The sequence below is a fragment of the Bactrocera dorsalis genome, chromosome 4 (genome assembly GCF_023373825.1).
Source record: "Bactrocera dorsalis isolate Fly_Bdor chromosome 4, ASM2337382v1, whole genome shotgun sequence".
NCBI classification, from domain to species: domain Eukaryota; kingdom Metazoa; phylum Arthropoda; class Insecta; order Diptera; family Tephritidae; genus Bactrocera; species Bactrocera dorsalis.
The window spans coordinates 17,521,426-17,544,284 of NC_064306.1; the positions used below are offsets into that span (position 1 = coordinate 17,521,426).

The 22,859-nt window shown below is 34.1% G+C and overlaps 1 protein-coding gene across 2 annotated transcripts in view; it reads right to left on the bottom strand.

Annotated features, from left to right (window-relative positions):
* The window catches only part of LOC105233114 (autophagy-related protein 9A), a 41,691-nt gene extending 19,628 nt beyond the window's left edge, over positions 1-22,063 (bottom strand). The window contains exons 1-2 of one of the 2 annotated variants that reach the window (XM_011215076.4): positions 21,899-22,063; positions 17,482-17,631 (exon numbers count right to left, since the gene is read on the bottom strand). In XM_011215076.4, coding sequence (XP_011213378.2) covers positions 17,482-17,631; positions 21,899-21,902 — 154 coding nt within the window. In that variant the 5' untranslated portion in view covers positions 21,903-22,063. Of the gene's footprint in view, positions 1-17,481; positions 17,632-21,676; positions 21,697-21,898 lie in introns of those variants that run through there. The other variant, XM_029553339.2, reaches the window with a different exon arrangement.
* Between the last annotated feature and the right edge of the window lie 796 nt (positions 22,064-22,859).

The following is a 22,859-nucleotide window of genomic DNA, read 5'->3' on the forward strand; positions in this document are numbered from 1 at the left end:
CTGACAAACAGATGGATCAAAATCTTTTCGGTGACGCAATTAATAACTGTCGAAATGTTGCTAAATCTAGTAGATTACTGAGATAATCTTTTCAACAGCCTAAATCCCGTGATTAAATGTCGGTCGGAACATGATATTAGGCATGATAATGCATGTCAAATTGTTTGAAGATATAGTGTCAAAAGAAAAAGCTTTGTATCCCAGTTATAGTGGTCCAAAGCCGAAAAAATTAGAAAGTTTTTGGTGAGAATAACACGGATGTAAAATTAATTTGAAATATCTCAAAAACTGAGGAACTATTTCGCATATACACAAACAAGCGGTCTGACTTAAATCGATTCAGCTCGTCATGTTGATCATTTATATATGTAAATTTTTTAGGGTTTTCAACGTTTCTTTTTGGGTGTTACAATCATCGTGGCAAACTTAATTTACTCTGTTCAGGGTATAATTACCAGAAGTTCGAAAAAATTTTTATTAGGTATATAGGGACTAGAGGTAGTATTGACCCGATTTCATCCATTGATACATTACTTTTGGGTCCATTATGACCTGAGATTCACATATTCGGTACTCGCGAGCTTTATAAATTATGGTTCGAAAAATTGGTAGAAAGGTGGCTAACTGTACTTACTTAATTCGAGGCTCAATGTTAGTTAGTTTTACAGTAAAGTGGAACATATTTGCTCCATATCCAAGGATATGTTAAATATGTTCAGATGGCGTACCGTCTCCTATGTGTCTAAATCTTTCAGTATTGTCGGTGATTGTAGTGATCAATTTCATGAAGCAAAAAAATGATTATAATACAGTAAAAAAAAAAATAATAATGATAATGAACACAATTTGGTGAATTTTGAGATAAAACTTTGATTGTCAGAACGGTCAACGGAGCGGAATGCTAATGGTCTGTATGGACAGGTACCGACGAAAAAATTACATCTTTTTACACAGAGCCAAAAGATTGGAATTTGCGGAAAAACATAACACTAAGAACAAATCGTACTGGAATAATACAATATTTTCTGCCTTGAAGTTTTCGGGGAAAAACACTCAAATTTCTAGAACAGAAAATTAGATGTTTGAACAGAAAAATATTACATCCACTGTAAAGGATGGTGGTGGTTCCGCGATGGTTTGGGCGTGCATGGCGCCAAGTGGAATGGGAATGCTACTGTTTATTGATAGCACAATGAACAAATTAGAATATCTAAACATTTTATTAGAAAATTTGCTTCCCAGCGTCGAGAAATTTGACTTAGATCAATCATGGATATTCCAAAAATTTTTTTAGTTACTCTCAAACTTAAATGTACAGTTTTGACGAGTGAACTGTTGAGTATATTTTATTTTGTTTGTGATGTTTTTGTTTTCGTACATATTTTCCTTTTAAGATTGCTTTTGTTTAAATGAGCTTAACCTCCCGCTACCCTATTATATTCGGGGAAAAACTGGCACACCCTAGTACAATACACCACACCTGAGAACCTCACCACACTAAGCAAGATGTGTAGATGAATAAAATCCTTAAACCTTAGAGAGCTACAACGAATATATAAGTTTCGTGTACCCTCGACTGAATACTCGATTTTTGTTAGAACCAAACTTTTAAGTATAAAAACAAGTATTGACCGCTAAGGACTGAGTTCAAGAGTTTATAAGTATATGTAGGGATTAGCAATTGTAATAGATCAACTTATTTGCCCGTTACAATATTAATCATATCATATTAGCTTCTTTATAATGTATTTGATTTACTCGTAAGTGATTAAAGATAATTTAATTAAGTAGGTGGTTGAATAGTGTTTCATTTATTAACAACCTAACCATTACATTGGTGACCCCGACGTTAAAATCACATTAGCGACAATTACAACATACCCGACTTTTTACGCCCGACGTAACTAAGGCCTAACTGCCACCTTTGTAACACGCATACTCATATTACACCACGCGGCTTAAGGGGGGAGCCTGCTTTGAAGGCTTCAAAAAATCGATTCTTTTAAGTATTTTTTTGGGAGGGAAAGAAATAAATGATTACAACGAAATTTCTAGGGTTTATAGTTATATATCCTTCAAAACTTTTTTGGATACGAAATCTTTGACATTCTGCCTTTGGGAACCCATGGCCCGATACATTCGCGCATGTGCATTTGTCGGACAGCGGATAGGATAGAGGTCACAATTTCTATCGGAAACAAAAAATTCATATTTTTTAATAATTTATCTTCTAGTTAAACTAAAAAAAATTCAAAAAAAAAAGTGTAAAATTTTACACATGTTTTAAAAATTAAAAAAAGTGGTCAAACTTGACTTTACTAAGTTTTTTTAGTTTAAATAGAAGATAACTTAATCCCAAAGATAATAAACTTTACCCCAATTCTATATAACGTTTAGTTTTTTTTCTATCCTGCCCGTCAATTAAGAAAAATCGTAGACATGAAGAACCGAGAAATCACGCGTCAAAGTTTTCGCTTTCTGCCCAAACGCTAATATATCTGCTCGACTCTCGAATTTCGAATTCCTATCTATAATTTTGGGGACATATTCTTAGATTATTTTTAAAGAGATTTAAGTAAAAAAATCGATTTTTTGAAGCTTCTAAAGCTTAAGGGGTTATACCAGTGTAACGCATGACAAATTAGGTGATTTTCGTGAATTTCTTTAAGAGAAAGTACGCGATTGAATATTTTGAACTTCTTTGAACGTAATAAGGTATATTTTCAGCTACAATATATTTTAAGATTTTTTTTTTTACAAAAATGTTGAAAAATAACGAAATTACGGGCTGTCTTCGGAGGTGCCAAAAAAAAAAGTGTCCCAACTGCTAGCATGATTCCGGCCGAATGAGTGGCCTAAACAAAAAAAAAATTTGAAAAATTTATTAAACTTAAAGATTTTCCCTATACAATAACCTAAGATCTTTGAAAAATATCAAAAATGAACAAAATGGCGCCATTTTGAAAAAAAAAAAATCGTTTTTTATAGGAAAAAATGGTCGTTTTTTTTAATGCCAAATTAACAATTTTCAACCACTCGTACCAACCAAATCTTAGGTCATTGTATAGTAAATGTATTCAGAAATACTCAGTTTTAATTTGAACTCGATCGGTCAATTTCTCGTTGAGTTATGATGTCAGCAATTTTGAAAAATGTCGTTTCGAGAAAAACGCGTGTAAAGTTTTACTTATATATGTTTGTACCTCCAAGCGGTCGCTGTTTAGAACGCTGTCATTCAAAAACTATAACCTTCCCGATTTCACAGCATATTTATGGAAATATAAGCTATCGAAAAAGCAAATAAAACATTTTTTTTTGAAAGTGTCACACTGGTATAGCCCCTTAAATAAAAGAACACTAGCGCCCGCTTCCACAGTCCATACATAAGTTGTGCTTAAGATAAAACAGGAAAATAGTTTTTTACAGTTCATACTTAAGTTATGCCTTAGTACTGAAAATGTGAGACTTAAGCAGTGCTTAAGTAACAGCAGATTTTTGTTTTGAATATTCAGTTATTTGTCAAAAGAAGAATAATAAGAAATAAATTTTTTTTTGTGAAAAATATGGAATCGGATGGGATTTCCACCAGTTCCAATAGGTGCTCCGACTCGCTAGCGGTGAAATCGGGGTTCATTTGTTTTTTTTCATCCATTTTCGATATAATTTATGTATTGTCTGTTATAATTTAAATAAAAGCGGTAAAGCAGGATTTCACAAATCGAAGCACAGTTTAGGATTCCAGGTGTGGTAAGAGGTCTTGACAAATTTTATCACGCGGTTTCCATCGGCGACATGCGGCAGAAGTTCATAGTTTATGATTGAATATCAGCCTTTTTCACTCAAAATGCAATAATTAGCCGGTTTTGTAAGTCGAAGGAAGCGAAGCTCCAAGATTGACGATCGCACGCCATCACACCTGCTGCGCCATCTTAAAGCACTGGTTCCAAGCGTCGACAAAGATGTACTTAAGGCTAAATGATTGTCCGCTTTACCAAAGAACACCCGTGCCATTATAGCATTGCAAACGAATACAAAGCTGGAAAACTTATGGGCTAGTGAGATCCTCCAAGGTATCTAAGTTTTATCTGTCTCCATAAATACTAATAACACTAATGGTGCAGGCAATAACCAAACAATTAGCAGCCATTATTACCAAACGGGAATATAGATCGAACACACGACAGCATATAAACAAGGCAAGGTCACGTAATCAGTCCCAACAACGTAAGCTGAGCTCTAACGGGCTTTGGTACTACAACTCGAAATACGGTATAAACGCTATTCAGTGCAAATCAGGTTGAACATTTTCGGGAAACATTCTAGAGAATCACTTATGCTTACATTAGTGATCGAACCTTTCGTACTCAATATCTAGTGGACACAGATTCCGATTTATCGCTTTTCTCAAAAGAGTGGTCGACAAATGCAACACCAAAAATTGGTCATACGCTACAAGCAGCAAACGGATCCATCATCCGAATATACGAAAAACGGTTATTGTCTCTCAATCTAGGGCGTCGCTGTGATTTTTTATGGCAATTTATCATCGCCGACGTCACGAAACCAATTTTTGGGGCTGACTTCTTGAGTCACTTTGGCTTATTAGTCGACCTCAATGTAAGATGTCTTCACGCCGGTGTATTAACATCAACCGCTCTAATTGCTCCCATAACGGACACGATTTCAATTCGAACAATTAAAGAAAATGCAATATACCAGATGGCGTAACAATATGGAATAAAAACAACGCTTTCCACCATATATGTACTTCAAACAAACCCTTTCAAAACTAGTGATTAGTCATTAATCCCACAAAATCTAATCTGCACCGAAAAACTTCAATAACCGATTAAGAAAGCAAAACAAGAACTTGCTTATACAACATTTCTGGTACATCCATACACAAACACACAATGGACCATTTTTACAGACGCTTCCGAATATAGCATAAGCGCTGTCCTACAGCAACATGTTAAATACACTTGGCAACCATTAGCATTCTTTAGTAAAAATGTTCCACTATCAATACAGAAATTATCTACATATTGGGTCGTCAAAAAAGTCTTGCGGTGTTATTATTGATTTTTTTTTTTTTTATTGAAATTGAAATGAATTTTTGATGACTCATGCCCAGCTCTTGACCGATGCTACGGCTGCTACTATGCCGGCCTCTTTCGACCAATTCAGCGATTTTATCGCAATTTTCGACGACAGGCCAGAACGAAAACGGTGAAAAAATCGTTGTGCGGTGGAAATGGGAACTGCACAAATTTTATTGGCGGCTTGAGATGCATTTTTGCCTTTATCGTAGTAGTACTGTAAAATATGCCGTATTTTCTCTTTATTTTGCTCCATTTTTGCGACGCTATAACTCACGAACGACTTAAAAGAAACGACAATCAATCAAACACGTGTTAGCGCGTGAAAAGATATAGCATGACCTGATGCGACGAATAAAACTAGAACTACGCGCTTTCAGCGCCAACTAGCGAAAATACCGCAAGACTTTTTTGACAACCTAATATGATCGTGAACTACATACAATATTCGAAGTCGTAAAATATTTTTAGTACATCTTCGAAGGACGTCACGTGAACGCCTTTACAGCCCATAAGCCGCTACACCAACTCGTTAACATAAAAGAGCTCACCGCAAAAAACATGCGAAACATTAAAACAATTAATTTGCAGCATCTTTTATCCACTTCACACACATTCCATATTCTCACTATGGAATGATTAAATCCATAATTGACAATTAGTTTGAAATTCATAACAAACAAAGTGAACGATTACTACACGTTAACATTATATGTAAACCGATTTTTTTAGTCTTGTTGTCCTTACACAAATTTTGAAACTGTGTTCAAGAAACTTCACCTTTGCAGTTAACCATCACTGTGCTATCTTTATATATATATGTATGTATATACATATATATATATATCTATAAAGATGATATATACTGCTGCAATATCAGTGTTAAAAGAGAACATTAAACAAAAAATTTACGAAGCATGGGTTGCCAATTTAAGGGGCCAGAGTATTGCAAGCACCATATCCTTCACTTTTTTAATATTTTCATTAGTTGAAGGGGTCGTAGGACGTCTAGAACGATTGTTTTTAACAGTTCTACTTGTAATATGAATTTATTATCTGTATTGATTAGAATAATGTTGTCCGTCATATCGTTTATTATATTTTCCATTTCTTCTATGTTTATAAAATGTATTACTAATTCTGGGTCTTTGACTATTTCTTGTGTCCTAATTTCAATGTCTATAAATCCTAACTGTTGTCAAAAGTCCTTCAACCAATGGTGTCCATATCATTATCATTACCATTAGAACATCTGAAAATTTTAGTGGTTTTTTAATATTAGAAGGATGAATATTTTGTATAACTTTTCTTTCTTATATCGGGGTTGTTCCTTATGTCTAACAGCTTTATAGTTTTTTATAAATCCTTCTTTTCTCGTTTCTTCATAACTTTCTCTTTTTTCATTCAATTTATTTGTAACTTTATTTTTTGCTATTATTAAATTATTTATTACTATTTCTTCATCTACTTCCTTATGTTTTACTTGATTTGGTGTCTATCGTTATACTTCTTGTAGTAATTCTTTGTTCAATTTATGTAAAATACTATATTTTTTGGTATTATGGAATCTATCAACATCTGAATTACCTGTGTGGCTATTTAGTTTTGTAAGGTGACTCTCAACATTTTCGTTATCTAAGAATTCTTTTATTCTTAAGGTTTTGAATTCATTGTCTGCTTTCTGGGTTTTCCTAAAAATAGCAAAATGATCTTCTAGCTGCTCAATAACGGTTATATGGTTGCTATAATGTAATGAGTAAGCTGCTTTGAGTTTACTGACAGAAAATGGTGCCCTTTCATTACATATGTATCTATGTATATGTAAAATGTCATTAATTTTTGAAAGTCTCCGAAAATTTAAATTTTGGTTCAATAGGATTTCTATCGTACTTTACTTCCGGACATATTTCACATTGATTAATTACTATTTGAATCAGTTGTGTTAATTTTGGATAATATATTTTATTTTTATATGTTTCCTGAATACCTGACTGAAAGCTTTCCCTAAAGCGGCCCACTCACGACAAATTTGTTTGACAAATCTGTTTGAGTTTGAGGTGGTTTTTGTCGTGAGTGGGCATGTTGTCAAACGGATTGAAGGTTTGCGACAAATTTCAAAAACTAACAACCGATTTGTGGATTCGTTTGTCGTGAGTGGCGTGGTTTGCAAACATTTGGTCAGTTGCTTGAAATTTTTGCAGAGTAAACATCAGCGGATAAAAAAATGGCAAGCGTGAGCAAACATTTTTTGGAAGAGTTTATTGAATTATTTAAAAATGAACCGGCCTTATGGCAATGCAAAAGTGAAAATTATAAGAATAAATGCCAAAAAGATAAGTCGTGGAAAAATTCAGCTCCATTGAATTTAATAGTTTTACATGTGAGTGGTTATATCTCTCACATAACCACTCTTTCATCCATTCTTTCTTCATTATTTTTTTTTTTTGCATTTGGCTTTTTTCGCTTCATGCACTGGTGTATTACTAGTAGCGCAATTACATCATCCGCGTTATAATCAGACATGTTAACTCCGCGAAGCACACAATGGAAATAAAGTTTGTCAAATCGGTTTGTCGTGAGTGCTCAACCGTCTTCAAACATATTTGTCAAACAAATTTGTCGTGAGTGGGCCGCTTAACGTGATATAAAGAAATCTGTTTGACTGCTTCTACTCCTGTCTCAATATCTTGTGCTCTCATTGTAAATTCTAATTATCATTAGAAAACATTTCAATTAATTTTTCCTGTACTATATTGTATTGAGGCTCTGAAATTTCTGAAAATAATTCTTTTACCGTGTATAATTTTTAACTTTTCAGTTTTGTTGTTTGTTAAAATAATTTGCGTCTTATATTTGTTAACAATTTCCTCTTTGATATAAAAACGGTTGTCTAACTATTCTTCTGCAGAATGCACTGTTGCTAAGGTTTCTTCATCTTCTATATTGTTTACAGAAAAAATTGAACTATTAGAAGTCGTTTCATTCATTTTTCTGAAATAACATCCTCATTATCTTTCACTCTACTCAAAAAGTCGGCTACTTTATTTTCTAAACCCTTTAAATATTCATTGTCAAATTTGTACTCTCTAAGTTTTAATAACCATCTTTCGATGTAGGGGTGATATATCACTTAGAATGTAAAAATTGTATCGGTTGGTGGACAGTTAAAATTTTGAATTTATTTCCATAAAAGTATGCCCTAAATCAATTAGTTCTCCATACGAGTATTATTGCCCGAAATTCCTTATCTGTTGCGGAATAATTTCTTTCGTGATTATTCAAAGTTCTTGAAGCATAACACACTGGATATCCTTCTGGTGGCAATACTGCACCAATCGCATAATTGGATGCATCTGTTTGTTGTTAATATAAATTATTTTTCAAAATCTGGATAGCGTAATATTGGGTGAGTACTTATTAGTGTTTTTAAGTTTTCAAAGGCTTCGATATAGGTTGGGTCTTTAATATTAATTTTAATACCTTTTTTCAAATATTTGATTATTGGTTGAGCTACTTTAGCGTAATATTTACAAATTTACGAGAGTAACCAGTAATTCATAAACAACTTTGAATTTGTCTTTCTGTTTTTTGGAATTTGTAAATTTTCAATGACTTTAATTTTATTAGGATTTGGCTTCATGCCATTCTTTGTTAAAATGTGTCCAAAAATTCTAAAAATTACATTTATCAATTTGAATTTTCAGATTTTTACTCTCGAGAACTTTAAAAATTTATCCTATTGTCTTAATATGTTCGTTTAGTGGCATCCTGAAAATTAATATATCGTCTAGATATACACATGTTTAGTTTAAAGTCGCTCAGGATTTCATTCATTAGCCGTCGAAATGTGACTGGAGCATTCTTTAGTCCGAAGGGCATTCTTATAAATTCATAAACACCATGCGGTGTAACAAAAGCTGTTTTTCCTACCTTCTGATTTTACTAGAATTTGATGGTATCCTTTCGCTAAATAAAAGGTAGTAAAATACTGGACTGACCCTAATTTGTCTAGAATGGAACCAATGTTTAGAAGAGGGTGTTTGTCATCTATTGTGACTTCATTCAATTTTCTGTAATCCGTTACAATTCTGTATTTCTTTTCGCCTGAATTATCTTTTTTCTTCGGCACTACTATTAATGAACTCGAATATCTTGAGCGACTTTTTTTTGATTATTCCTTGTTCTTCCATTTCCTTAATTTGTTTTCTAACCTCAATTTCGTGATACAATTTTGAATTAATCTGTTTTTGCGTTGTGATTTTAATTTCGTGTTAAATTTTCGTTGTGTTAGTTAATCTACCATCATCATTAAATAATAATTTCGCCCTCAAAGTAGTGTGACTTTCCACCTTATTCTTGCATTATTCTTCTTCTTTACTGGCGCAGAAGCCACTTACGTGGTTATAGCCGAGTTAACAACATCGCGCCAGTCGTTTCTTCTTTTCGCAAGGTGGCGCCACTTGGAGATTCCAAGCGAAGCCAGGTTCTTCTCCCCTTGGTCTTTCCAACGGAGGGGAGGTCTTCCTCTTCCTCTGCTTCCCCCGGCGGGTACTGCGTCGAATACTTTCAGAGCAGGAGTGTTTTGATCCATTCGGACATGACCAAGCCAGCGTAGCCGCTGTCTTTTAATTCGCTAAACTATGCCAATGTCGTTCCATCGAATTTGATATTTGCTGTGGACAATGCGCGAATTACCATATATCTTTCACACTACTTTTCTCCCGAAAACTCGTAACGCCGACTCATCAGATGTTGTCATCGTCTATGCCTCTGCACCATACAGCAAAACGGGAATAATGTGTGACTTATAAAATTTGGTTTTTCTTCGACGAGAGAGGACTTTACTTCAATTGCCTAGTTAATCCGGAGTAGCACCTGTTGGCAAGTGTTATTCTGCGTTGGATTTCGAGGCTGACGTTGTTGTTGGTGTTGATGCCGATTCCAAGATAGACGAAATTCGAAGTCAACAGTGGATGTCTAGTTGCGAGTGCGACGACTTTTTCTGGACTGGGCAGGGCTTTCGTCCGACCATATTATACAAAGAAACTGATCCATGCTCCTTATCAGTTCCATAACTATGTCTTTTGTCCTTAATATAAATTTTTATTTTAGTATTTAAAAAAAATGCTGTTATTAACCTCTTCTTAATCAACATCAGTTTGTTGAGTAACCTTCCTGGCTTTGCCTATCCGAGCATAAGCAATCTTGGCAATGGGTGTCCTGCCAATTGAGGGCTTTCTGAACTGTGTTCAATACTGTCTATCTCCATTGGTTCACCTTGATTTTGTCCTTATTGATTATTATGAATTTGACTATAATTTTGTGTAAATTGATTCGGTTGGTATTGATCGAAATTTTGTCTAGGGTTTCCTGCCGTTTGTGGTTTTTGGAAATTACCCGAATTTGTTGGTCTATAATTATTACTATATCTTCCATTATTGCTTTGTTTATATCGGCTAGATATATTATGTTTATCATTTTGATTTATTTGATTGGATGGACCTTGATTATTAAAATTAAAATTTTTATACCTCTGTCCTCTATCAGGATTTTTATTAGTCCATTTAACTATCGGATTATCTCCTCTTGATTTGAACTTTCTATATTCTGGTCTAATGCTGCTATCCTCAAATCTTTTTATTATTTTCATTATATTATTAAAATTTTCTTCTTCATAAATTTTATCTAACAAAACGCATTGTGTCATTTCTTTTAAAGTATTTACATTGCTTAAGTCAATGTAGTGGTCACCTCTACACTAAACTGTAAGTTCATTAACTGAACTCACCTTCAGGTTCCCGATCCTTTTATACAGATCGTGCGGCTCCACGTCCCGTCTATATCTTAGCTTTAGAGTTTCATTAATAAGCTGCCAATTATCTAGATGTGGAATGTTAATGACTGTATCTTTTGCCTCTCCTTGAATTGTTCGATATGTTCTGGTTAGTTCTTTCTGCAGGTCGCTGTTATGGATAGTTGATAGTAGGTACTCAGTGCTACTGAGGAAAGAGTTACTCCTGTTCTCGTAAAAATTGGCAGACCGTTAACGGTTCCCAGCAAGGCATACCTGCTGCCATTACTTTCTTCCGTTTTAGTTCTCAATTAAAGGTAGGCTTGCCGCATTTATTCTATTTGTTGCTCCCTGTGGTCAAGTTCCTCTACAAAATCCACAGCTGCCATCTGAGTCTGCTCCTCCATGTTTCTCTTCTGGTCGTATATGCTCTGTCGACTTTTTCTTGCCGTTTTCGATGTTTTTGTAGATTTAAGTGTTCGCTGCACTGTGGTGTCCATTTTAATAATCCTTGTATTTATTTTTAAATGTATATATTTTTATATATTGGGTAGTCGAAGAAGTCTTTTAGAATTTCTAATCAGACTTCAACTTATTTTTTTTATTTATACTAATAATTAAATAAACAAATATGTACCATTTTGGTCAATCACTTTTTGTCATTTTTCCACTAGACACATTATTCCATCAGTGTAATAGCCCTGACAGACGAGCAAAATTAATGCGCCTTAAGCAACGCTAAAGCACATTGAAATTTTATGGTGACAGACTTGTGAATTTAGACAGCTGATAGTGAAATTTGTTTATTTATTACAAAAAAAAAAAAAAAAAAGTGAAGTAAAGGAAAATTATTAATATAAATTTTGGTATTTTTGGAAAATCAATATAAATTTAAAGAAAAATTCGTTTATTTTTAACTACGTCGTCAAAATATAATAGAGTGAAATTAAAAGCAATAATTGATTGTAATGCAGAAAAAGTGTGCGAAAAAGTTAAGAATATTGGAAAAATGGATAGCAAATTGTACGTTGTTTATTTTCTGCCATCTAATAATATTCAAATTTGTTTTTTGTTAATATACTTGCACATAATTTAATTAGTAATATAAAACTGCTTACCTCTGATGCTGTAAACGCAAAGGAGGCAAAAGTGTGCAAAAAAGTTAAGAATGTTGGAAAAATGGATAGCAACAGTGCGACATCTGTTAAAAAATAGCAAAAATCGGCCATTTTTGAGCAGTGTTGCCTACTCAAATTTGGTAAATTCCACCAAATGCGCGAAATTCTTGTGCATTACAAACTTGCATTAACATGGGTCAAATGCGCAAATAAATGTAAATTAAGCCCGCTAATGCATATTAGCGCTGTCGTCTGTCAGGGCTATAAAACTTTCATCAGTCTAAATCGAAATTTCCAGAACGAAAGCGAGCGTACCATTGTTGTTCTACACGAACTGATACAGCATCGTATCTGTAAACTTCACAAATTTTATTGGTGGCTTGTGTGGCATTCTTCCCTTTTTCATATAAAAATTTCAAAATATAGCGAATTTCTTCATTATTTTCACTCATTTTTAAACAGCTGTTACTTTTGTTCACTACACATTCGGTGTGCCAATTTCGGTAAACAGTTAAAAAAAAATTTGTTGCTATTATTATTTTATTATTGTTTGGTGACGGTGACGACTATTTATTTCTTCTTTTCTGAACACGGTTCGTATCACTGGGTCCTTATTATTATTGTTTTACACTTTTTAAAGATCCCACCTACTGCGTCAATTTTATTTCAAGTTCGAGTTCGAGCGTTTTTAAAAAGTTATAACCGAATTAAAACCTAAAGAGGTAGTACCAGTTGGTTCGGGTGTATAACGTAATGCCGACAATCAAAATCTCGAAATTTATAATTCCGACAATCAAAATGCCGGCAAATCAAAACACCGACAAATCAAAACACCGACAAATCAAAATACCGACAAATCAAAACACCGACAAATCAAAATATCGAAAAATCAAAACACCGTCAACTCATAATACCGACACCTGGGCGTGCTCAGTTCTTTTGCGTTGGCGGCTTTCGCCGCGCTTAAAAAAAATAACCCTAGGTCGGACCAACACCTGGGTGTGTTCAGTTCTTTTGCGTTAAGCTCCTTTTTGCGTTGGCGGCTTTCGGTCGCGCTTAAAAAAAATTACCCTCGGTCGGACCAACACCTGGGTGTGCCCAGTTCTTTTGCGTTGAACTACTTTTTGCGTTGGCGGCTATCGGCCGCGCTTCAAAAAAATTACCCTCAGCCGGACCAACACCTGGGTGGGCCCAGTTCTTTTATGTTGAACTTCTTCCAAGTCCTTGGCTATAGAACTTGATTTTGTAAATATTTTTCAAACATATTTTTACGGAGTTTCTTTGATTTGTCGGTGTTTTGATTTGTCGTTATTTTGATTTAGCTGCATATTTAAATTTTGTCGGTATTTTGATGTGTCGTCATTTTGAATTTCGATATTTTAAGTGTATCCCAGTTGGTTCAGATGGTTAAATCAGACTGAATTTTCAATTTATTAATTATAAAGATTCAAGTTCAAGGTAAATTACTTATTTTACTTATTACATATGTTTTCCAATAAAGTATGCATTTGCTTACAAATCATATTTACTTAAATGCTGACTAAAGTTAATAACCCCCTAGCTTAATAAGTTATTCAGGTTCTAAGAAATATTTGGAACAAAGTGATTTTGTTTTGTTAAAAACTTAGCAAATTTATCATTTTTAATGTTTTTTGTTGGGTATTTATATATGTAACTCGTGTGTGATTGAAGAGACTCGAACATACACAAAACTACTTTTTGGTGAAACTTGCTCTACCCCATATAACTTACACACCTTACGCAACTGAAGCTATTTCCCCAGTTTTAATCCTTGAAGTTGAAAAAGTATGAAATATTCGGTTATACCCGAACTGACTTGAACTTTCCTCAAAAGTAAGGAAGTTGTTCACCATTACATTTCAGCTTTTGATTTGGTTAATTTTTTAATTATTACTCCAACTTTGAAAGTAAAAAATATTTTAATAATTTTGAATGAATTCTGATTTCGAAATTAAAAACCAAAATTTAAATTTTTTTTTTCCAATTTCGGTATTAAACAACAATAAGCAAACCATTTTAGAGCTTATTTACACGGCAGAAAAAATTTTAATAAAAAGTTGCCTTAGAAATTAAAACGGCTCCAGAATCTTAGGGAGTCAAAATCTTAAGAACACTGTTTATGCAAAAATTTACTCTGATATCTTCACTGATGTTCGATTTATGTAGTGAAAAATGTACACTTTCTATATTTTGAATTGGGTTATACGGAAAGTATACAAAGCACCGAATCTGGTTTTCATTGATTACACATCGTATTTTGTACGTGAAGGGTTGTTATGGAATTGAAAATAACTCCATATGCCCCGCAATCACCAGACATTAATCCTATTCAAAATATCTGGAACTTATTAGAAAACCGTATTCGAAAACATCCAAATTCATCAAAAGAGTGCCTAAAAACTGCCTTATGGACTTAGGGGGTCAAAATATCCGGAAATAATACTAAACATTGAGTGGGGAACATGCGTCGACACCTGGGGGCAATAATTGCAACAAAATTAATGAAATGATAACACTGGTTTTACAGCAAAAATGTTCCATGAACGCCACTATCCAATTTGTATGTGAAATGGCTCGCTGATTTCGAAAATCGAGTTAATTTTTTTTTTATGGATACGTTTTTGAGATATTTGCAATTTACCGTTATTCGACAAAAAAAAAAAGGTGTCTTCATTTAATCATGTATATCTCACTGACCAGTTGAGCAATCTTACTGCAAATTATAGAAAATAAAAGTGAATGAAATTTCCTAAAAATATTGTCTACTTCATTTTTCCATAGGCCTTATAATTTCTGAGAAATTGATTAATAACTTCGTGTTTTTAAATTTTTTTATGAAAAAATTAAAAAAAAATAAACTTTGGCAAGGAAAAAATTTTAAAACAAAAGATATTTTTAAATTTTTTTTTATATTATATGAAGTCCTGTTTCTTTATAAAAAACTAAACTACCAACGAACAAAATCCATGGATAAATAGGAAAGTTGTACATGATCAAAGAAATATATCCAAGTCGCGCAAAGTCAATGTATTCGTATATGCGTATGTAGTGTGTAAAGTAGGGGTGGGCGCTGTTTCTGTTAAGTAAAAAGTCAATTTTCATGTCGTTTTTATTTTTTATAAACTCATTTATTTATATATTAGTAATATATATTAAAACAATGTGTTATTTTTGTCTTAAGTTGATGTTCTTACATTATAGTCGAAATGATTATGTGTTTTGTTTTGTCGTTTATTTAGTTTAGGATCGGTTTCTCTTATGAGAAACCAACAGTAGTCACCCATCATACCGACGTCGCGACGTCCCAGAAATCTTGGTATTGATTCTCAATTAATTTCATTTGCTGGTGAAACCTTTCGCCATGCTCGTCACTGAAGAAACGATCATTTCGAAGGAATCCCACGCTGCTGCCTCAACTGGTGACAATAGTCCTTTGAATTGGTCATTATTTATCAACTTTTTTATTTGGGGTCCAACAAATATACCTTCCTTTATCTTGGCCTGGGAAATATTTGGGAAAAAATTTTGCAAATAATTGAATGCTTTGCCTTCTTTGTCCAACGCCTTAACAAAATTTTTAATGAGGCCTAGCTTGATGTTGCAATGGCGGAAGAATGATTTTTTCCTTCTTTACAAGTGGGATGTATTTGATATTATCCACACCAATTGTAAATTCAACTCTTTCCGGCCAATCCTTAATGCAATAGTGGTCTTTACGAGCTCGGCTATCCCATTTGCAGAGAAAGCAGCAGTGTTTTGTGTAGCCACTTTGTAGACCGCATAACATTCCAACGACTTTAAGATCGGCACATATTTTCCAATCATGCTCTTCATATTTGATGAATTTTAACAATTTCTCCATTACCTCGTATGTTTCCTTCGTGTTTACTGCATGCGCGATCGGGATCGAGGGCTTTTTGTTGCCATTATGCAGTAATACGGCCTTCAAGCTCAGTTTATTGCTGTCTATGAACAATCGCCACTCCTCGGAATCATATGGTTGACCAAACTCTTTGAATAACCCTGGAATGTCTTTGCAATAGCATACATTGTCTTCCTTCGTATAGTGTTTGGCAAATGGTTCGTGACGATTTCTATAATATGTCACCTTAACATATTATTATTTTTAAAAATAGCTCACGGTTTCTTATATTGTAATTATAAACTGGAACCGGCGAGCCTTACAGATATTATGAACTTTCAAGGGGCATTTATCCTTATATATAGCTTGATCGCGAAAAAATAAAAAAAGGCAAAACCTACCTAAACAAAAGTTCCTTCATATTAACGAGCCGGGAAAAGAAAATACTACCTGCTATGTTGGCCTTGAAAAAAATAATGGATTTACCAAGATACATATGTGTGTGTGCATATAGGTATGCATGTTTGAATTAAATTTATTTGCATTAGGAATTTTCCGCAACTAATTACCCTTCGAAAATCTGCCTGTATACCTACACACATGACTACAGGGGTTTCGAACCTAACTTACGGTGCAAACTACCTACTACAATAGTATTTGAGTATTACTGTTCTGAAAGTATTATTTGACTTTTTTTAAATGAATAGCGTTATTAGTTTATTCTAATGATATTCGAAAACAATCCCACCCCTACTTTACACACTACATACGCATATACGAATACATTGACTTTGCGCGACTTGGATATATTTCTTTGATCATGTACAACATTCCTATTTATCCACGGATTTTGTTCGTTGGTAGCTTAGTTTTTTATGAAGAAACAGGACATCATATAAAAAAAAAAAAAATTAAAAAATATCTTTTGTTTTAAAATTTTTTCCTTGCCAAAGTTAATTTTTTTTTTAATTTTTTCATAAAAAAAAAATTAAAAAACACGAAGTTATTAATCAATTTCTCAGAAATTATAAGGCCTTTGGAAAAATGAAGTACACAATATTTTTAGGAAATTTCATTCACTTTTATTTTCTATAATTTGCAGTAAGATTGCTCAACTGGTCAGTGAGATATACATGATTAAATGAAGACACCTTTTTTTTTGTCGAATAACGGTAAATTGCAAATATCTCAAAAACGTATCCATAAAAAAAAAAATTAACTCGATTTTCGAAATCAGCGAGCCATTTCACATACAAATTGGATAGTGGGATCCGTGGAACAAAAAACAAATTCAAATTTGTGATCCAGTGTAATCATTAGTGTATGTAAAATTTTTTGATATAATTAGGCGCATTTTAAGCTATAGGCTTAATTGTTTTTGTGTAAAAAAAATATTTTGATTAGCTATATTTAATGTTAAATATACATCTTTTGAAATGGATAGAAAAAACTGAAAATTTATTGATTTTAAATCAAATAAACGTGTCGTAATTTTATAGAACTAGGTGTATGTAAACTTTATTAATTTACAGTACATCAATTGATTACTACGCATAAATAGCTTCATATCCAATAGATTAATAATTTTACCTTTATTTGTTTCGGGAACCATATGTATCATAATTCCACTATCTCCTGGTGTATCGTCATGATCTTGATTATGAAAGTCTTCACTTTCCTTTTTAAAAGGATTACCTTCATTTAAAGACTGATAATTGGTATCCGCATTCAAAGCCATTTCTGAAACCATAAAAAATGAATGTTGTAAATTGAAATATCAAACATAATTAAAAAACAATAATAATATGAGTAAAAAAATATTTTCTTATTCTTCTTATTTATTTAAAAATTGCTACATATAATTGAGTATGAAATACACTTATTAGTAGTTTACTGCAATTGTGCAAGTTATCTTCATATGTACGCTTACGCTTTACCGTTCAGTCACAGTAACAAAACAGCACGAATGATCCTGTCGCTAAAGGAAATGTGTCCTGCACGAATTTTTTTGTCATTAAGAATGATTTATGATAATATGAATTACATTCTGTGTTTTACGTTACTTAAACACAATAAAATTAATGTGTTTAGGATCCAATATACAGGGTGGCCTTACCATCGAAACCCTTCAGTTCGAACGGAGGAAATAATCGTTGCTGTAGCTGCTGCCATACAAAACAATCCACGTGTTTCGACAAGAAGCTTATCTGCTCAAATGGGTGTAAGCAGACAGTCATTACAGTCAATTATGCACAAAGATTTGGACTTATTCCCATATAAAATTCAAATGGCCAACAAACTGAACGCTGCAGACTTGCCGATTCGCTTGGAATTTTGCCAGAAGATGCTTCAAATGGTGGAAGAGGATGGAAACATGTTGAACTGTCTTTTCATGTCTGGCGAGGCCCATTTCGATTTAAACGGCAACATAAACAAACAAAATTGTCGAATATTGAGTGCTTCCAACCCACAGATACTCCATGAGACGGAATTGCATCCACTTCGTGTCACAGTGTGGTGTGCAGTTTCATCACGCTGCATTGTCGGGCCCTACTTCTTCGAAGAAAACGGTCACACTGTTACGGTTACTGGAGACCGTTACTTGAGCATGTTGAGAGAGTTTTTCTATCCAGTATTACGCCGAATGAGAATTTCTTTCAACTCTGTGTGGTTTCAGCTAGATGGTGCAGTTCCTCACATAGCCCAACCTGTTATGACAGAATTGCGACGAAAATTTCCCAATAAGCTGATATCCAGAAACTCCACATTCCGTTGGCCACCCAGGTCGCCTGATCTTACTGCACCTGACTTTTTCTTGTGAGGTTATTGCAAACAGGAAGTCTACAAAGCAAAACCAACAAATTTGAATGAACTAAGGCAATCCATTCGAGAAACAATTGCGGTTATTCCTGTCTCAACTCTCCAAGCAGTAATGAACAACTTTTTAGTAAGATGCCGCACATGCATCAACGAGCAGGGGGGAGGGCATTTAAATTCCATTATTTTTAAAACTAATTAAGCTATATTTAATAAAATTGAATGAGCTTTAACATGAATAAAAGAAAAATGAATTCCATACAGTGAAAAAAAATTATTTGAGTTTCTTAATGTAGCAAAATTCATCAGCCACCCTGTATATATTTTTATTGTACAATATATAAAAGAAATCATAAAATATTTGAAAGAATAAGAAATGAAAAAAAATTCTCAAAATTTAGGATTTCTCGCTAGGTGTCTCACCTACACTCCAGTTGACCGTTCCGGTTAATTAGGCCAGGCTGCCGGGGTGTCGGTAATATGTTATAGGGAGTGCTCCGCACGTTATGTGGCCTTATGCTGCCAACGCACCAATGCGTCACCCAGTTCGGGCTATGCCCGGTCACTCCAGCCTAGCCGCTAACAAAAAATCTCTACGTTTCCAAGGAGCAATTACGTTGTACAGCCCCCAGTCTGAAGAACCCCCAATAACCTTCATCCCTCTCCGATAAGAAGGCCACACGGCAACTCCTGGTTCCTTGCACCTTGCAAACAGACTAACGAGCAAGATCAAAGAGGTAGTTGAATTTATGAGCCGGGAAAGCATATCGATAGCAGCGGTCCTAGTAACCAAGCTGAATAGCCGCTCAGAACTCCTGACATGTGCAGGTTTCAACGTTGTATGTAAAAGTCGCGAGCGTGATACTGGTTTAGCCTTCATTTTGCACCACACCGTGCAATATCATCTTATCGACGGCGACATCTACAATAGAATGTCAGGGATAGGTACCCGGTCAAGCGACATCGAACTCGAAATATATGTATATGTAGTATATACATTATGCCAGTTACTTGTTGCCCTACAAGCTATCCGACTGGTACTTGGCGACTTTAACACGGACTACGATCTTTGGCACCACTGCCTGTCATACGATTGTGCTGGGATCGAGCTGGCGGAACAGATAGACCATTCAATCTTATGCACTATGAATGACGAAACCTCCACCTGAACTATGGTTGACTGTAGCAGCTCGACTGACATCAGATTAGCTAATGGTTGTCTAATAACAGCATAACCTGGTGACTTTTGCTAACAATCTCATCAGACCATCTGCTCATAATAATCTTGATTGAAAAATACTTTTCAAGCTCCTTCCAGGGTTGAAGAGGTGAACTATGAACTACCTGAGCAATCGGCAGTCATTCGTATTATTTCGAGATAAAAAAATTGAAAAAAATTAAACATGGGGTTCCGCAGGGTTCCGTCATCTCTTCGTTGGAGTTTAACTTCTATATCTCGAAACTCCCTTTCTATCAAATCGCACACCGACGATTGCAAACGTAAACGGCTACCTTTTTGAGTTTTTTTCTTCCTCGCTGCACGGAACCTAACACTCTGCCCCACTAAAGCGATAGCGACCTTATTCACAAACTGCACGAAGGAGTATAGTCATAACTGTGTCCTCTGTCCACTCCTCACAGAAAAAAATAAAATCGTTAAGTCGCTAGCCGGAAAATCATGCAAAAACACAAAAAAGCGTTGTTGACAACGTGCAAGGCAATCGGTCAACCTGTCCCTAACTACGCCGCACCAATACGGTAGCCTGGATGCAGCGAAACGCAGACGAGGAAGCCACAAACATGTCATAACACTGCACTCCGGACCACGACAGGATGCCTCCTATCGAAGGACTCCCAGTTAAGGAGCATAATGATCTCCTCTGCAAGTAGCTTCTGCTGGGTTGCTTTCGCATCACTGACGTTGGCTATCAGCTGGTCGGCACACCACTTTACAGCAGGAACAAACATTTACAAACCACCCTTGTATAACTTCTGTTTATTTTAGAACTAAGTAACGTATTATAATGATATTGGACTGATATTAATTGGTTGAGATCGAGTAATGTTTATTTGTAAGAAAATCAATATTTTTTATTTATAATTTTGCGCACTATGATACATTTTAAAGTACTCCACATATACACTATGGGCTGGTTGGTGCATGTTTGACAATAATAATTTGTTTGCCGCCTGCCACCCGATGTTTTCCTGGCACAACATACTATAAGTCTCGTTTTCTTCGATCCACATCTGGAATATGTAATTTTTTACATAATTTTTTTTTTGATTGACACAAAACCCGCCAACATTATTTGTATAAATCTCTTAGTAATTATACAACATTTTGATGTGATTTCTTGAGCTATTTTAATAGAAAACATTAGGGAAATATGCATGTCTCAAAAAGTTGCGCGAAAATATTTCAATTCGCCGTAATTACTAATATATTTGAATGTCCCCTGACATCCGAGTGATATGCTATAATTACGATGGCCCCTTCGAGGGGTTAATAGTTAAATGTGGTAAGGTGTCTTTAATTAAGTAGACTATTTATATTTGAAGACTAAAAATTAACATCATTTAGAGACAAAAAATATATATGTACATATATATGTGTATAAAAGGAACTCATCATACCGCAGTATTCCATTATCTTATATATGTATGTATACATATGTATAAACACTAGTATCTATATACATGTGTACATATGTATGTATATACATATAACCAAATACGATGTGCTTATATACATACATATGTATATATGTAGAGCGGTATAGTATCATCGACCTTATATTGTAACAGCAAATCAAGGAAGCCACATTTTAAATAGGTGACACTCGTTTCAAATATAATAATATATTTACGTATTTACAAAATATGTCTACATACATATAATACATACATACATACATACATATGTGTATACACATTCAATAACTACATATGGATTTGACTATATTACCTTACGAAAATATTGAATAACGCACGAGAAACTGTGTGGACAATTGCTCTACAAAGTTTATTATTAATACTTATTAATATACACCTTATAACATAATTCTTCGCAAACTTTTGAAAGGTTCAGATAGGTAAATATGTTTTATTACGTTGTTGCCAAAATAGTTTTCTTTCTGGCAGAGTAATGCTTTATATTGCACTACTGTCGCGGAATTACTTTACTCACCCATAGCTTTGTTTATTTTAAAAAGATAAATACTCTTAAACCAAATTCACAATATATTTATATGTCCAAACATTTGCGACTTTAGTTATAATATTTTTATCTTAATATTTACAGAGACTCACTATGTTTATACAAGTTAAACTAAACGCAGCTGATTTGCCGAAATTGCCATATCGAAATTTAAAAAAATGTTACCGTAACGCTCGAATTTTAATATAACAACCATAGCACACGCATAGTGGTCAAAAATAACTGATTTTGCTATTATGTCATAAAATTTTAGAAAGGCTGCTTTCCATAAAGTAAAAAGAAAGTCATTTCGGGCCTATCTCTAAATATATGGTTAGCACCTAACCACTTATGCGCAACATGTTGAAAAATGGTAATATTTGGTTAGGAACCATCTGTCAGTAATGTTCTTTACGGAAAGAAGGAGTTACGTACTAAACAAAAGAATAAATGATATATATCGTCACCTGAAATGCAAAATAACGTATCATCAAAAAATTCAAAATTGAGTTTTTTACTGATTACGATTCACCATATCATATTACATATGTGTCACTAATTTTAAGCTTCTGAGATCAAAAATACCCAAGCTATATTAAAAATTAAAAAAAAAACATATCATCAAGTGCTTGATTTCGTTAAACAAAATAACGTATCATCACTTATGTATGTAAATATATCAGAGTGTTTGTGTTTTTATATCGAAGTTAGCCTTCATTTATTGTTTATGGTTATTTTTAGTGATTAAGTTCAATGTGCTTTGGTTAGTTTAGGCTACATGGTTGATCGGACGTAGACTACTATATACATATACATATGTAGCCCTTTGTGACGCCATAGAAAAGAAGAACCCCTATGTTCGAACTTATAAATTAACAAAACGCTTCCCGCCAGTTTGGTGGGATATCTGAAGGTATGCGCCCCCAAGTGATTAAGTCTTGACCTCCCTAAC